Source organism: Oryx dammah, unplaced genomic scaffold, assembly GCF_014754425.2.
Source record: "Oryx dammah isolate SB20612 unplaced genomic scaffold, SCBI_Odam_1.1 HiC_scaffold_29, whole genome shotgun sequence".
Classification (NCBI taxonomy): Eukaryota; Metazoa; Chordata; class Mammalia; order Artiodactyla; family Bovidae; genus Oryx; species Oryx dammah.
The window spans coordinates 23,664,599-23,682,437 of NW_024070213.1; the positions used below are offsets into that span (position 1 = coordinate 23,664,599).

Below are 17,839 nucleotides of genomic sequence, written 5' to 3' on the forward strand. Positions count from 1 at the left end.
GAGTTGGACTGTGAAGAAAGGTGAGTGCCAAAGAATTGATGCTTTTGAACTGTGGTGTTGGAGAAGACTCTTGAGAGTCCCTTGGACAGCAAGGAGATCCAACCAGTCCATTCTGAAGGAGATCTGTCCTGGGTGTTCTTTGGAAGGACTGATGTTGAAGCTGAAACTCCAGTACTTTGGCCACCTCATTCGAAGAGTTGACTCATTGGAAAAGACTCTGATGCTGGGAGGGATCGGAGGCAGGAGGAGAAGGGGATGACAGAGGATGAGATGGCTGTAGGGCATCACCAACTCGATGGACATGAGTTTGAGTGAACTCCGGGAGTTGATGGACAGGGAGGCCTGGCGTGCTGCAATTCTTGGGGTTGCAAAGAGTCGGACACGACTGAGCAACTGAACCGAAAACTGAACTCAGGTATCTCTAATGTGTTCCTAATATTTGGGCTTTCCTGGTGGCTCAAACAGTAAAGACTACGCCTGCAATGCAGGAGACCCGGGTTCGATCCCTGGGTTGGCAAGTTCCCCTGGAGAAGAGAATGGCAGCCCACTCTAGTATTCTTACCTGGAGAATTCCGTGGACAGAGGAGCTCAAGTATTTCTGATGCGTTCCTAATATTTAGGATTGCTAAATAAAAAATAAGGGAAAGTCTTTGTATTCATCATAAAATTCCTTCAACTGAGATAGAAATTTTAATTCAAATTATTAAGGCAGAAATATAATTTATTGATTTATGTGATGAAAAAGCTCAGGGTATCCAGATTCAGACAGTTGGATCTAGGTGCACATAGACTGTCGTCAGGATTCGCTTTCTTTTCATTCCGCTGCTCCTCTTTCATTGTGTTAGCTAGGGAGGTAGACTCACTCTTTTCGGTGGCAAGCGAGCTGCTGGGGGCTCTAGGTTCATATTTTGCTTTCACTAATCTCCGCTGAAATAAAAAAAGCCACTACCCTATTCCCAGCTCTAATTCCAATAAAGTACACTAATTGTATCTCACAGGCTCCAAATGAGTCGTTTTCTATCCAACATGACTCCTTGTATCCATGGAGAAGAAATATACTTACAGGCCTACTCATAGGCAGTGGACTGAGCCAGTTCTGTATCAGTTGATAGCTCGGCAGATTGATTCTCTATGGGTATACAGGGTGCCTTGATGGGAATAAAGCGAGAGTACAGGAGAGGCAAAACCACAAGCTTCCTTTATGCTCCACTTTTGGAAAAGATGATGACACTGGTCAAAAAGGAGAGAGAAGCAATAACTAGAGGAGTAGGGATGCACTTTCTGCTGGAAGCTGTGAAAACAAACAGAAAAAGAATTAGCCATGTTTTAGGTAACAGAGTTTTTTGTTTTGTTTTGTTTTCTTTTTCCTAAAAAATCTACTTCATTTCTCCTTTGGTTTGTGTCTTAAACTTAGAAAATTTGTAACAAAATTGAAACTACTGTTTTTTTAAAGGTGTGTAGTCTTTTTTAATAAGTTTTTTATTTATTTTTTTTTCTGGCCACATCATGTGGCAGGTAGGATCTTAGCTCCCCGACGAAGGAGCAAGCTTGCGCCCCCCTGCGTTGGAAGGGCAGTGTTGTAACCACTGGACCACCAGGGAAGGACTGAAGCTAGCTACTTTTAAGAAATGTATTCTCTTAGATTTTTTAAATGACAACACAGGTCACTTATTTTGTAGACCATAAATTAGGTCCCAAGAGGATAAAAGGTGTACCTCAGGGTTGATGATAAAAGTTGATGGTAGAGATCTCCCGATTTTACATCATTATTATCATCAGCAGCAGAATTATTACCATTACTATTATCCTCATCTTCATCACCATTATGAAAGCTAACATTGTTTAAAGACTTATTATTCTGTTCTGGAATCTTTTTAAGCACTGGCTGTAAATTAACTCATTTAATCCACACAACAAAACTATGAGGTATTTATCCTCATTATCTTCATTTTTTATTTGATAAAGCTGTGACAGAGAGGTGAAGAAACTTGTCAAATGTCATGCATCTAGTATGCAGTGGAGGCAACCATCAAATTCAGGCAGTCAGGTTTGAGCTATATATATTTAAAACTTTTATTTATGTAGTTATTTATGGCTGTGCTGGGTCTTCGTGGCTGCATGTGGGCTTTCTCTGATTGCAGCAAGCAGGACCTATTCTTCATTGTGGTGGCAAACTCCTCATGGCAGCGTCTTCTCTTGTGGAGCACCGGCTCTAGAGCATAGGTGCTTCAGTAGTTGTGCATGGGCTTAGTCACTTGGCTGCCTGTGGGGTCTTCCCGGACCAGGGGTCAAGCTGGTATCCTGTGCACCACAAGGCAGACTCTCAACTCTGTATTTTTAACCACTGTATGGTCTCTACATATATTGCATGTCCAGTCATTTTTTTTTTTAATTACAAGGTGAGCAAAAAGTATTCATACAATCCTGCTTGAAGGGTGTGTGTGTGTGTGTATGTGTGTATCTGCCTGCATGGACACACACTTCACGGGAAAGGTTAGCAGACAGTAAGGTGTGGCTGATGAAAGCGATATTTATTATACTAATTGGGAAGAATACAATGGGATGAGAATATTGGATGAGATGGAGAATGGAAACCTTTAAAATATGCTCTAAAGAAAGAATGGAATCTCCTGTTCAACCAGTCTTTACTGATTATTAGTGTAGAAAAGGGAGAAGGCAATGGCACCCCACTCCAGTACTCTTGCCTGGAAAATCCCATGGATGGAGGAGCCTGGTAGGCTGCAGTCCATGGGGTCGATGAGGGTCAGACATGACTGAGTGACTTCACTTTCACTTTTCACTTTCATGCATTGGAGAAGGAAATGGCAACCCACTCCACTGTTCTTGCCTGGAGAATCCCAGGGATGGTGGAGCCTGGTAGGCTGCTGTCTATGGGGTCGCACAGAGGCGGACACGACTGAAGTGACTTAGCAGCAGCAGCAGCAGTAGCAGTGTAAAGACACTGAGATAGAAAGCCATTCAGCTCTGTGATTGCCTCAGTATTTGACCATATTGTTTGATAGGATGACCGGATAATGGAGAAATATTTTCCCACCACTTCCATGTAACATATAAGATCCCTAGAGTTTCTAGGGATTTCTATTTGGAATTCTACATATACTTACAGTAAATTTCAAAACCCTAATTTTCTTAGACAAACAAATTAAGAATGCAAGCACATTTCTAACCTTTTGTCAAAGTTTATGTTAAAATTGTACTATCTGAATTCTCAAAGGGACTAGGAGCCATTAATATCACTTTAGCAGGTCATTAGAATGATTCTTACATGTTTTCTGTTTTGTTTTCTCTTCATTGAGACTAGAGATCACAGGGACCTCTAACCCCACCCTCTCTCACCTTTCTCATTTTTTCATGGAGTAAGATTCTACTGAAGAGTTGTCAGAAAATATTGATTGACAAGAAAACAATATAACAGTGAAAGATCATGATTTGGGGGTGATTAGCTTTGGTAATCAAAGAGCCTCTTAATGAGGGTGAAGGGGGAGAGTGAAAGAGCCCGCTTAAGACTAAATATTAAAAAACCTAAGATCATAGCATCTGGCCCCATTAACGTATGGCAAATAGAAGAGGAAAAAGTGGAAGTAGTGACAGATTTCTTCTTCTTGAGCTCCAAAATCACTGTGGATAGTGACTGCAGCCATGAAATCAGGAGATGATTGCTTCTTGAAAAACCTAGACAGTGTGTTGAAAAGTAGAGACATTACTCTGCTGACAAAGGTCTGTATAGTCAAGGCTATCTACAATCTTCCCAGTGGTCATGTACTGTTGTGAGAGCTGGACCATAAAGAAGGCAGAATGCTAAAGAATTTATGCTTTCGAACTGTGGTGCTGGAGAAGACTCCTGAAAGTCCCTTGGAGAGCAAGGAGATGAAACCAGTTAATCTTCAGGGAGATGAACCCTGAATATTCACTGGAAGGACTAATGCTGAAGCTGAAGCTCCAGTATTTTGGTCATCTGATGAGAGCAGATGACTGACGACTCATTGGAAAAGTCCCTGTTGCTGGAAAAGATCAAGGGCAGAAGGAGAAGAGGGCATCAGAGGATGAGATGGTTGGATGGCATCATCAATGCAATGAACATGAACTTGGGCAAACTCTAGTAGATAGTGAGGGACAGGGAGGCCTGGCATGTTGCTGTTCATGGGGTTGCAAAGGGTCAGACATGACTGGGCAACTGAAAAACAACAACAAAGCTTTGGTATTGAAGCTTTACCCTTAGACGCTTGACTTTGATCATTTTTGTTACTTTCACTGGGACTCAGTTTTCTCATCTGTAAAATGAGCTTTTTACATCCCTGAGTCAGGAAGATCCCCTGGAGGAAGGCATGGCAACTCTCTCCAGTATTCTTGCCTGGAGAATTCCAAGGACAGAGGAGCCTGGTGGGCTGCAGTCTATAGGGTTGCAAAGAGTCAGACATGACTGACGTAGCACCCAGGCATAGAGCCATTAACAAATGCCCAGTTCTCACTGGCTCCATCATCTGTTCTTCCCATCATGCTTTGTGGTCCATCTCCCAGATTCATTCCATTACTTATTCTTCCATCCACTCATTTCAAATGGACACTGTACTTCAAGAAAAGCATGATGTCACAAATTGAGTAAACTACTTTGGGATAATTGAAGCCCAGAGTAAAAGAAAATAGGAAGCAGTAAGTTAATAAAGGCTTTGGCATAGTCAATAAAGCAGAAATAGATGTTTTTCTGGAACTCTCTTGCTTTTTTGATGATCCAGTGGATGTTGGCAATTTGATCTCTGGTTCCTCTGCCTTTTCTAAAACCAGCTTGAACATCTGGGAGTTCACGGTTCACATATTGCTGAAGCCTGGCTTGGAGAATTTTGAGCATTACTTTACTAGCATGTGAGATGAGTGCAATTGTGTGGTAGTTTGAGCATTCTTTTGCATTGCCTTTCTTTGGAATTGGAATGAAAACTGACCTTTTCCAGTCCTGTGGCCACTGCTGAGTTTTCCAAATTTGCTGGCATATTGAGTGCAGCACTTTCACAGCATCATCTTTCAGGATTTGAAACAGCTCAACTGGAATTCCATCACCTCCACTAGCTTTGTTCGTAGTGATGCTTTCTAAGGCCCACTTGACTTCACATTCCAAGATGTCTGGCTCTAGGTGAGTGTTCACATCATCATGATTATCTGGGTCGTGAAGATCCTTTTTGTACAGTTCTGTGTATTCTTGCCACCTCTTCTTAATATCTTCTGCTTCTGTTAGGTCCATACCATTTCTGTCCTTTATCGAGCCCATCTTTGCATGAAGTGTTCCCTTGGTATCTCTAATTTTCTTAAAGAGATCTCTAGTCTTTCCCATTCTGTTGTTTTCCTCTATTTCTTTGCATTGATCACTGAAAAAGGCTTTCTTATCTCTTCTTGCTATTCTTTGGGACTCTGCATTCAGATGTTTATATCTTTCCTTTTCTCCTTTTCTTTTCACCTCTCTTGTTTTCACAGCTATTTGTAAGTCCTCCCCAGACAGCCATTTTGCTTTTTTGCATTTCTTTTCCATGGGGATGTCTTGATCCCTGTCTCCTGTACAATGTCACGAACCTCGTTCCAATAGTCCATTCTGCAGAGATAAACCCTGGGATTTCTTTGGAAGGAATGATGCTAAAGCTGAAGCTCCAGTACTTTGGCCACCTCATGCGAAGAGTTGACTCATTGGAAAAGACTCTGATGCTGGGAGGGATTGGGGGCAGGAGGAGAAGGGGATGACAGAGGATGAGATGGCTGGATGGTATCACGGACTCGATGGACGTGAGTCTGAGTGAACTCCGGGAGATGGTGATGGACAGGGAGGCCTGGAGTGCTGCGATTCATGGGGTCGCAAAGAGTCGGACACGACTGAGCGACTGAACTGAACTGAACTGAAGTTAATAAAATAAAGATGAAAGTCACTTAGTTGTATGACTCTAGGCCAGAATACTGGAGTGGGTAGCCTTTTCCCTCTCCAGGGGATCTCTCCAACCCAGGGATCAAACTCAGGTCTGCCACATTGCAGCGGATTCTTTACCTGCTGAGCCACAAGGGGAGCCCAAGAATACTGGAGTGGGTAGCTTATCCCTCTCCAGCAGATCTTCCTAACCCAGGAATCAAACCGGGGTCTCCTGCATTGCAGGCAAATTCTTTACCAACTGAGCTAACAGGGAAGCCATGGTAATGATAATAGTAACTTATGGTTCTAAGAGCTTTTGCATGCACTCATTCATTTTCTCTTCACCAGAATCTTATAAGGTAGGTTTTGTTTTTTTTTAATTATTCCCATCTTACATATGAAGGAAATGAGGCACAGAGAGAATAAGCCATTTGCCAGTATTCTCACTGCTAGTAACTGGCAAGAGTAACATGTAAACCCACGCTGACTGCAAACAATTGACTATGTTTTTTCTAGAAGCATACTTAAGAATTTTAATTATGTGAAAGATTTTAACAAATAAAACACACTTCTTTGTGAATCCAATAATACAGAACAGAGCATGTATTTGTGTGTCTACAGATTTTTGGCACCGATTATTTTGCTGAAAGAAGCAACATTTAAGGACAAACACCTAACATAATGTATTTTGAGTCTTCCAATGTGCATGAAAACATCTGTTTCTATGGTAACAAGTATAGGTCACATGAGGGGTGGGAGAAGAATTAGAAGGAAAAGCTGTTCATTTATACCGTCTTTTAACAATTTTTCTTTTGCAACTTTACTTCCTTCAGTGTAGTATGCTACCAATTTGACCTCGTGACTCTCTGAAGGCGACAGATTCTTGGGAACTCTTTGAACCTAAGAACTTCAGTTACAAGTTAATGTAAGCAATTTTGAAATACATTGAAGGACTGAGGAAGCTCTACTCTTTAATCTACTGTCTCGTCGTTGGGAGAAACGCAGTGTCCCAGGCTGACCCATTTTAAAAGCCTTCATCTTGTTTTTTGCATATTGCATCTGGCAGATTAAGAGGGAACTGGAAAAGAAACATAACTCACCGGCTCAAATGAGACTTTTTAGGATATAAAATAATGGGACTTCCCTGGTGGTCCAGTGGTTAAGACTCTGAGCTTCCAGTGCAGGGGATCTGGGTTTGATCCCTCGGTGGAGAACTAGGATCCCACATGCCACAGGGCACAGCCAAAAGCATAAATAAATAAATACAAATAATATATAGACTACTTTATGGCTTCTGCTGGTGAAAAAATTGAAAGAATAGAAAGGATTCCAGTTTCACGAGGAATTAGATACTGTGAATTCCCCAGGCTGAGGTTAGTGATTATCCCGGTGATTGGCCAGTAGTGATGTGGACAGCACCAGCCATCTAGAAAAACAGGGCTTGAGAATCCACTGACCTTCCTCCCTTTTCCCAGTGAAGGACTCCCAGATAAGAAACACACGCCATCTCCCTCCTCCCACTGTTCATGTTTGCATCAGTCTAATACTGCTCCAGGATGTTGGGATAAGCAGAGTGTTGCTTATCAGTTAATAGAAATGATTTCAGAAACTTGAGTACTCCCCTGGTGGCTCAGATGGTAAAGAATCTGCCCTCGATGCAGAAGATCTGAGTTTGATCACCGAGTTGGGAAGATCCCTTGGAAAAGGGAGTGGCTAGGCTGAACACCCAAGAATTGATGCTTTCACACTTTGGTGCTGGAGAAGACCGTTTAGAGTCCCTTGGGCAGCAAAGAGATCAAACCAGTCAATCCGAAAGGAAATTAACCCTGAATATTCACTGAAGTTCCAATACTTTGGCCACCTGATGTAAAAGGCCAACTCATTGGAAAAGACTCTGATGCTGGGAAAGATATAAGGCAGGAGGAGAAGGAGGTGACAGAGGATGAGATGGTTGGATGACATCACCAGCTCAATGGACATGAGTTTGAGCAAACTCCTGGAGATAGTGAAGGACAGGGAAGCCTAGCATGCTGCAGTCCTTAGGTTTGGAAAGAGTCAGACACTGCTTAGGGACTGAACAAAGAAGAACAAGAAATTTTGGGCTTCCCAGGTGGTGCTAGTTGTAAAGAAGCCACCTACCAATGCAGGAGACACAAGGGACACAGGTTTGATCACTAGGTTGGGAAGGTCCCCTGGAGAAGGAAAGGCAACTCATTCCAATATTCTTGCCTGAAGAATTTTGTGGGTGGAGAAGCCTGTCGGGCTATAGTCCATGGGACCATAAAGAGTCAGACATGACTGTGTGACTGAGCACACAGCACAGGAAAGATTTCAGAAAGAGCTTTTCCATTAAGGCATAAAAACCTTAAGAAACAAGAACAAAATCAAAAACTCTGCAGTGAATAGCTGAAAATATTCTGAGTCTTTCAAATTTTTTTTTTAAATGTATAACTGATAGAGATAGGTGAATAGTAGCAAAACTGCACTAGTTCCTCAGTCATGTTCGACTCTTTATGACCCCATGGTCTGTAGCCCACCAGGTTCCTCTCTCCAGGCAAGAATACTGGAGTGAGTTGCCATGTCCTCCTCCAGGGGTTCTCCCCAACCCAGGGATCGAACCCAGGTCTCCTGCATTGCAGGCTGATTCTTTACCAGTGGAGCTACCAGGGAAGCCCAGTAGCAAAGCTACCTATCTCAAATGATGAGAACGAAGCCACAGTATTCCAGGCAGATGCAATTCCGGAGAATCCTGGAACCTGGCTATGGATATTCGTATGTATTATCAAAAGCTCACTATTTTATTCACATTCTACCCTAGTTTTTCATTCTTCTCTATAAACATTAATCTCTTGGGTCTGTGGAGCAGAAACACATGCCATTCATTATTGCTATCTTCCCTGCTGGCAAGGAGAGAAGGGTGTGGATGAAAGTCCTGGTAGAGCACCTCTCCCTTCGTCTTTGTTTACAAATAGGCCAGAGTGAGCAGGATCTTGACCTTGGCGGGGATGCCAGTTTGAAGACCGTTAATGCTCCAGCCTTAACATGTTGAGAAATGCTGATGGGCTGAATTATTCACAGTAGCCATGATGATGGAGTAGAGGAGGAGTGGGGGATATTTCAAAGGTAGACACTGTAGCTGAGTTACAGTTGACTTTGTAAATGAACACACAGGTGGATCAGGATGGTCTTCCTCTTTCTGAATCAAACAGGGCACAGCCTTTGCTATAGAATTTTCACTGCGTTTGCTCCGTCAAATGACTGTGGCTGGCAACATACAAGGATAAAATGGAATCAGTCACATGTGTTTCTATAAAAGAGCTTAACACATGTTTATATTGTGATAACTAATTTCTCTTACTTCAGTTCATTTTTCATGGTATCATCAGTTGTTCTGTTATTTAGTTGCTAAGTTGAGTCTGACTCCTTGAGATCCCATGAACTGCAGCACACTAGGCCTCCCTGTCCCTCCTCATCTCCTGGAGTTTGCCCAAGTTCATGTCCATTGAGTCGGTGATGCCATCCAACCATCTCATCCTCTGTCTCCCTCTTCTCCTCCTGCCTTCAATCTTTCCCAGCATCAAGGCTCTTGCTAAAATACTGATCTGACTGGTACTCCACTTCTTACAGACTCTAATGATTTCTCACTGCTTACGGCATGAAGTTTGAAAATCCTTGGCATGAAATACAAGAGTTTTTACAAACTGGTCCTGTCAGATCTCTCCAGCCCAAATCCATTTCCTACTTCCTTTCTACTCCTGGCTTCTTCCTACATCTTATGCTCTGGTTGTCCAAAATCTTGAAATTTACCTGAAGATACCAGATTGTTTGAAATCTCTGAAATTCATTATATGTTTTTTTCTGCTTTAAATGACTTTATCTCGTCCTTACCAAAAGCCAATATACATATTTTTGGCCTTTCCCCCACAAGCCCACTCAAAAAATAAATTTTATAAAAGAATAGTGATGCAGAAAACAAATTTATGGTTACCAGGCGGGAAATGGCGGGGGAGATAAATTGGAAGATTGGGGTTGACTTATATACAGTGTGTGTGTGAGTCGAATCAGGCATGTCCAACTTTTTTCGACCCTATAGACTGTAGCCCGCCAGGCTCTTCTGTCCACAGGGATTCTCCAGGCAAGAATACTGGAGTGGGTTGCCGTGCCCTCCTCTAGGGGATCTTTCCAATCCAGGGATCAAACCCAGGTCTCTCATATTGCAGGCGGATTCTTTACCAACTGAGCTACTAGGGAAGCCCCCACATACACATTCCTATATATAAAACGGTAACTAATAAGGACCTATTGTTCAGCACAAGGAACTCTACTTAGTACTCTGTAATAACCTTTATGGGAAAAGAATCTGAAAAAGAGTAGATATACGTGTATGTATAACCGATTCACTTTACTATACACCTGAAACTAACACAACATTATAAATCAACTATACTCCATAAGACTTTTTTAAAAAAGAAAAAAAAATTAAAATTATTTTTTTTGACAAGATTAAAAAAAATTAGTGGCCTGTGATATCCTAGTAACATTATGTGGTTAATTGCTCAGTCATGTTCAACTCTTTGTAACCCGATGGATTGTAGCCTGCCAGGCTCCTCTGTCCATGGGGATTTTCCTGGCAAGAATACTGGAGTGGGTTGCCATGCCCCTTTCCAGGGGATCTTCCCAGCCTGGGTCTCCCACATTGCAGGTGGTCTCCTTACCAACTGAGCCGCTAGGGAAATCCCGATCCTGGTTACAGTGAATTGAATTTGGATCAATAACAATACCTTTTAGCAGCTGACAGTTGTACGTGCTTTGGTTCCCATTTGACAGCAATTGCAACCAATTTCCTCTTGGATGGTAGCTCGCATTGACCACTTTAAACAGCTCATAGGGAGGGACCAAGACCTCCTTCTTGAGAGAGAAGTCTTGTACTGGTGCCCCCAGGCAGGTCAACATGGTAAATAGAGTTTGGTTCCCAAACCTCTGTGCCTGTTCTGTTGCTGGGGAGGTGGAGAGGAATTGGCCAAAGCGAACGATGGCACCCACGGGGGCTTGCAAGTAAACGCCCTTCAACTCATGCTGCACCTCATAACACAAAGAGTCTTTCCTCGAGACAATCTCTTTCCTCAGCAGCTGGATTGCTGAGGTCAGGAAGTAGTGCAGATATTTGAAACGGAATGAATGTTTATACTGCTGTGGAGACCCAGCAGCACTGGCCATGGCTCTGGAGAAGTCTAAGTGAACTCTGTCGTCCGATAAATAAACCAAGACAGCCACAGCATGTGTAATAGTCATGTTCCCGGGGAGAAGTTTTTCTTGGTTCAACCAGTTGAAGTGTGTTTGATGCCAGACTTTGCGGTAATGCTTATTGGATTCTAGTTCTTCCATGAAATAATCCCCTTGAAGCAGCATCTCCATGACTTGTTGGCTGCAGCCTTGGTACTGATCATCAAAGGAATTTGGTGCCAAGTCAAAGTTGATTTTAACTGCAATCTATAAGGAAAGAATTTCACATGCTAGCAAGGTAATTCTCAAAGTCTTTCAGGTTAGGTTTCAACAATACATGAACCAAGAACTTCCAGATGTACAAACTGAATTTGGCAAAGGCAGAGGAATCAGAGATCAAATTGCCAACATCTGCTGGATCATAGAAAAGCAAGAGAATTCCAGAAAAATATCTGCTTCACTGACTAAGCTAAAGCCTTTGACTGTGTGGATCACAACAAACTGGAAAATTCTTAAAGAGATGGGAATACCAGACCACCTTACCTTCCTCCTGAGAAACCTGTATGCAGGTTAAGAGCAATAGTTAAAACTGGACAAGATTGAGTGACTGAACAACAATAAGGAAAGAAGAATCTTGATTATAATTTTTCAAATCAGATGGTGAATCTTGTTGACCTGAAATAAATAGACTGCCAGGTATTTCTCTAGCAAAGATAGGTTTATTCAGGGTCATCAAAGAGCTGCAATTCAGGATTTGTAACCATGGTGCAACATGTACAGGTCCTCAAAAGGCAAGGGGAATAAACACTTTCCTAGAGAAGAAACAGAAGATGGGAGGATATAGTAAACAGAGTTCATGGCTTTTCATTGGCCCAGTCCTTGCCAGGAAAGGGGCTTCCCTGATGCTCAGTTGCTAAAGAATCCGCCTGCAATGCAGGAGACCCTGGTTTGATTCCTGGGTCGGGAAGATCCCCTGGAGAAAGGATAGGGTACCCACTCCAGTATTCTTGAGCTTCCCTTGTGGCTCAGTTGGTAAAGAATCCGCCTGCAATGTTAAGACCTGGGTTCGATCCCTGGGTTGGAGAGATCCCCTGAAGAAGGGAAAGTCTACCTACTCCAGTATTCTGGCCTGGAGAATTCCATGACTATATAGTCCATGGGGTTGCAAAGAGTCGGACATAACTGAATGACTTTCACACTCATTTTGCCAGGAAAGAAGAGGTGCTTCTCTGCTTCCTGTTGGGCTCTACTATCCCGGGAGCAGGGCTTCCCCAAAAGAATCCATCTGCAATGCAGGAGACAATGGAGATGCCGGTTTGATCCCTGGGAAGATACCCTGGAAAAGGAAATGGCAACCCACTCCAGTATTTTCGCCTGGGAAATCCCATAGACGGAGGTGCCTGGTGGGCTACAGTCCAAAGGGTCGCAAAGAATTGGACAGGATGACTAAGCGCATAAACACACCACACCCACAAACACACACACATCCCGGGAGTAAGAGCTCCCCCTTCTGGTCTTCTGACTCTATTTAATTGATGTTTTGGTTTTGTTTTTTTTTTTTTTTTTTTTTTTAATTTTGCAGTGTGGTAGCTGATTTGCTTTATTTGCTATATTCTTTAAGACCAAGTCGTCTCCTCAAAATCAGTATCTGCTGAAATAAGTTTCACTCATAGTCATTACAGTGCTCCAGACCTTCCTGTGTCTGTGACCCACGTTAGATATTGAATTTAGTTTGACAAATATTACTAAAAACACCAACATCCTCATCCCCCACAGAGAAAGTGACTCTTCTGTATCACTGCAAAGTCTTTTTGTACAGTGAGTATTTTGAAGAAAAAATAATAATCTTAAAGTTTAATTATACTTTCTGTTTCTTCTCTTACCCCTTCACATTCTCACATTGATGTTATAGGGAATATTTCTTTATACTTAAAGAACACTTAAAGACTATATTAGAAGTCTTTGGGACTTCCCTGGTGGTCCAGTGGTTAACACTCTGCATCTTCACTGCAGGAAGCACAGTTTGGATCCCTGGTCATGGAACAAAGATCCCTCATGCCATTCACTGAGGGCAAAACAAAATCAAAACCAAACCAAACCAAAACGACAAAAAAATGACTTCAGTGATGAGTGATGTTGAGTTCTCTACGGGGGCTATGACAAACCTCTCCTCTGCCCAGGACTTGAAATATGAAGGCTAACATACAGTTTTTGCTATTGAATGAGAACCTGTTGGAACATCCATCTTTAGGTCTGATGGCTGGTGGGCTTGTTAAGGGTAAACCCCAGAATGAGTTGACTTGCCCCTTTAGCTGCAGGCAGTATTGGATTGCAGCCTGTCCAGGTGGGATTCTTGTCATGGGGGAACACATAACTCATGCCTTTTGCCATGAGGCTAACTCCCAGGAGGAAGAGGAGCAGAGTCAAATGCAGTATACCCAGTTATTCTTCCTGACACTACCAGTCAAGTAAATCTGCCTGCTTCCAGGGGAGCAGAGTGAGGAAAGAGCTGGACAGAGGTCAGTAAGTTTCCTGGGAAAGTCTCTCCTCTTGTTAATAGAAACCAGGAGTGGGGAAAAGGCATTCTCTCATAGGGAGCCAAAGGAATATTACTTATTGATATCTAAGTAAGTAAGTAAGTAAAGTCACTCAGTCGTGTCCAACTCTGTGACCCCGTGGACTGCAGCCCACCAGGCTCCTCAGTCCATGGGATTCTCCAGGCAAGAATACTGGAGTGGGTTGCCATTTCCTTCTCCAGGGGATCTTCCCAACCCAGGGATCGAACCCGGGTCTCCCACATTGGAGGCAGACGCTTTAACCTCTGAGCCACCAGGGAAGCTTATTGATATCTAGTGCATATTAAGTTTGCCACAATAAAGTTAGTGACTTCAAAATACCTGGGCTTCCCTGGTGGCTCAGATAGTGAAGAGTCTGCCTGCAATTTGGGAGACCCAGGTTCAATCCCTGGATCAGGAAGATCCTGTGGAAAAGGAAATGGCAGCCCACTCCAGTATTCTTGCCTGGAAAATTTCATGGGCAAAGGAGCCTGGTGGGCTATAGTCCATGAGGTCACAGAGACTCGGACATGACTGAGCGACTACTAACACTTTTTTACCTTCAAAATAAATGAATAAATAAATAGAAGTTAGAGATTTGAAGACAAGTTCATTAAGTATCATCCACCCATAACTGAAAGCCATATTTTTCAATTATCTGAATTCTGAAATGTTTCCTTCTTGGCAAAGAAATGATGCTTTCTTAATAAACAGTACTTATTAAGGAACATATTAAGAGATAAAATTGCATCCAGTGAATGTCAACAGTGCAGCAGCTGCAACTAAAAAACATACAATTGGGTATTTTTGCTATGTTATTTATGGCAAGAAGTCAACTAGTTTGTGTAAACTGGAACAAAAATTTAAGACTGCTTAAATGATTTTAACCAATGACTCTTCACAGCAGGTTTACAAATAGTTCTACAGAATATATCTAAGTCAAAAACAAAAGAAAAATACCTTTGTCAAACCTCATACACTCCAAAACTATAATCTATTACTAGATATCAAGTGGGTATTCTGTTTTCTCTTAACATGAGGTCATACAGAACTTTATAATGCTTCTTTTGAGTTGATCTATATGAGATAGCTAGTGTCAGATAATGAAAGTGTTCACTTAGTCGTTCAGTTGTGTCTGACGCTTTGCGACCCCATGGACTGTAGCTCGCCAGGCTCCTCTGTCCATGGAATTCTCCAGGAAAGAATACTGAAGTATGTAACCATTCCCTTCTCCAGGGGATCTTCCCAACCTAGGGACTGAACCCAGGTCTCTGGCATTGCTGGGGGGATTCTTTACTGTCTGAGCCACCAGAGAAGCCAAAGCAAGAAAGACTTGGTTTATTTTGCATTATTTGTCCTACAGATGCAGCCTTTTATGCAAATTTTATGGAGAGTAAAAATTAATGTTGAGACTTCCCTGGTGGTTCAGTGCTTAAGACTCCACATTTCTACTGCTGCTGCTGCTGCTGCTAAGTCGCTTCAGTCATGTCCAACTCTGTGCGACCCCATAGATGGCAGCCTACTAGGCTCCCCCATCCCTGGGATTCTCCAGGCAAGAATACTGGAGTGGGTTGCCATTTCCTTCTCCAATGCATGAAAGTGAAAAGTGAAAGTGAGGTTGCTCAGTAGTGCTGAACTCTTAGCGACCCCATGGACTGCCGCCTACCAGGCTCTTCCGTCCATGGATTTTCCAGGCAAGAGTACTGGAGTGGGTTGCCGTTGCCTTCTCCGCCACATTTCTACTGCACAGGTTCAAACCCTGGTCAGGGAACTAAGATCTTGCATGCTACCTGGCACAGCCAAAAAAAAAAAACCACCAAAAAATCCAAAACAAAAAATAATGCTATGTCTCTAGCTTGCATGTGTGTATGCTAAGTTGCTTTACATGTCCAACTCTTTGTGAACCTATGGACCGTAGCCCACCAGGCTCCTCTGTCCATGGGATTCTCCAGCAAGAATACTGGAGTGGGTTGCCATTCCCTTCTCCAGGGGATCTTCCCGACCCAGGGATCGAACCTGGGTCTCCTGCATTGCAGGCAGATTCTTTATGGTCTGAGTCCCTAGGATGCCCCTATCCCAAGGAACTAAAGGTCATTTAAAGATTATCACCAGAAGGATGCTCCAACAGAGCCCTGATCATGAGGAGATCACCTCCTCCACCATAACTCACCGTGGGTCTCTGCAGACCAGAGCACAGCAGCAGGAGAAGAAGCTGCCCCCTCAGGAGCCAGATTCTCACCGCAGAGGCTGCAGTATTTGCTTAGAAGAATCCTTCTGCAACGATTGGTCAAGGGACAGCATTTGTTTGTGTGCAGAGCGCTTCTTTGCCCTCGCAGCTCCATCCTGAAATCAGCTTTCAAGATGCCCCTTCGAGGTTTTTCTCCTGGAGTAAGTCTCAGCAAGAACTCTCCTCTCCCACGTGTATCTCGAGACTTCTGTTGACCACCACCAACTAGCAGTTTTTCCGAGGGAAGAATTCAACTCGCTCGTAAAGCTGGAACTGCTGTTGAACAGCCAGACTTGCGCACCAAATAAGGGATTCTAAAGTGAACTCAAGTTAGTTCCCAATTAAAAAAAAAAATCCTGGTCTTGTTTGTATGTGGGGAAATTCCAAAGGCTTATTAAGGGTCAGGCTCTCCAGCTCAACCTTTAACTTCCTTAGCAAAGCAGGACAAGGCATGCCCTGTATGATGTTTGGGGTCAAACAGTATTATCTTGAGCTGCAGCCTCCCACTGTGAGTGATATGATTGGCCGGTGCAGGTCCCTGGAAACATGCCATCACAAGGTGGGCCTGTGTTGGGTTTATCTGGCACTGCTGATAGACCCCACCCAGAAGGGGCTGCTACAAAGCAGAACAGTAGGGATACTGCCAAGACAAAGCCTCTCTTTGACTCACAGACTTAAGAGAACAAACACAGTTGCCAGGAGTGGGAGATGGGGGGAATTAGGGGGTTTGGGATGGACATGTCCACACAGTTACATTTAAAATGGATAACCAACAAGAACCTACTGTAAAGCATAGGGAACTCTGCTCAATGTTAATGGCAGCCTGGATGGGAGGGGAATTTGGGGGAGAATGGATACATGTATGTGTATGATTGAGTCCCTTTGCTGTTCACCTGAAACTGTCACAACATTGTTAAGTGGCTATACTACAATACAAAATATAAAGTTTAAAAAAACACAGTATCTGAAAAGTGCCAAAAAAGAAAAAAAAGGGGCTTCTCTTTGCTGCTTTTCCACTGCACACTTGAAATCGGCCACTCTAGAAATTATACCTGTTGGGGTCATAGATTGTCTATGTTTTTCTCTTCTAAAGGCATCAGATCCTCAATCCATGCTATTTCAGTCTGTAGTGAATCCAAATGACGTCTCTTAGAAAAGGAGCAGACAGTGTTCAATGACATGGATCAAGAAGAGGTTGCAGGGTGCTAAGTTCATTCAGCACAAGTGTCCTATGAAACTATCTCTTTTAGTCACTTCCTTTTCTAGTCTGAACACCCTCCCTCTGTTCTCAGTCCTTGGGGTAATTGTTTTTCTTATGAATCTTTCCCAAACATACACTTTCTGATTCATATTTAACTGTGAAGGGAAATGAAATCTTGTTCTTGAAAATTCTTATTTTTTTCAAAAACTTAAAAATATTTTTAAGTTGAAACTTCTGATAATATCACAGCAGTTATGCCTCATCATCAAAGTTCAGAGTATCTAGAAAAGGATGTCAGGTTGGTTTATTTCTCTCTCAGTTCTTGTCTCAACACATCAAAAGTTTGGAACAGCAAACTAAACAGTTTAAAACAACAGACAAGTTATAGCTCAGTTACAGCCCAAGCAGACAAATCTTTTATTAAACAGACATTCCCAAGACATAGGAAAAGGTTAACCCCAAAGGCGCCATGGTAATAATCCCTCTTGTCTTCCCCCTTCTTGTACTTCTTGTCTTCTCCCTTTGGTTGTGTCCTGTGCAAAATATGGCTTGTACCCACCACCAATCAAGAAAGGGGATGCAAATGGGCATATGCTCAAGGCTGATTGACAACTGCAAGTTATATAATAACAGGCTCCTATATGTTTTCCCATAGTTCAGTCTGTTATAATCAGATTTACATATATGTAGAATATTTATGAACCCTTAATGGGCTCCTAGCTCCCTAA

The 17,839-nt window shown here is 42.7% G+C and overlaps 1 protein-coding gene across 1 annotated transcript; it reads right to left on the reverse strand.

Moving 5' to 3' along the window:
* Positions 1–703: 703 nt before the first annotated feature.
* ART4 (ADP-ribosyltransferase 4 (inactive) (Dombrock blood group)) lies at positions 704–16,200 on the reverse strand. The gene is given in 4 exon segments (XM_040235244.1): positions 704–1,291; positions 10,687–11,395; positions 15,854–15,943; positions 15,945–16,200. Coding segments are annotated over 4 exon segments (972 nt in total). The 5' UTR covers positions 16,026–16,200; the 3' UTR covers positions 704–1,199.
* Positions 16,201–17,839: the final 1,639 nt, after the last annotated feature.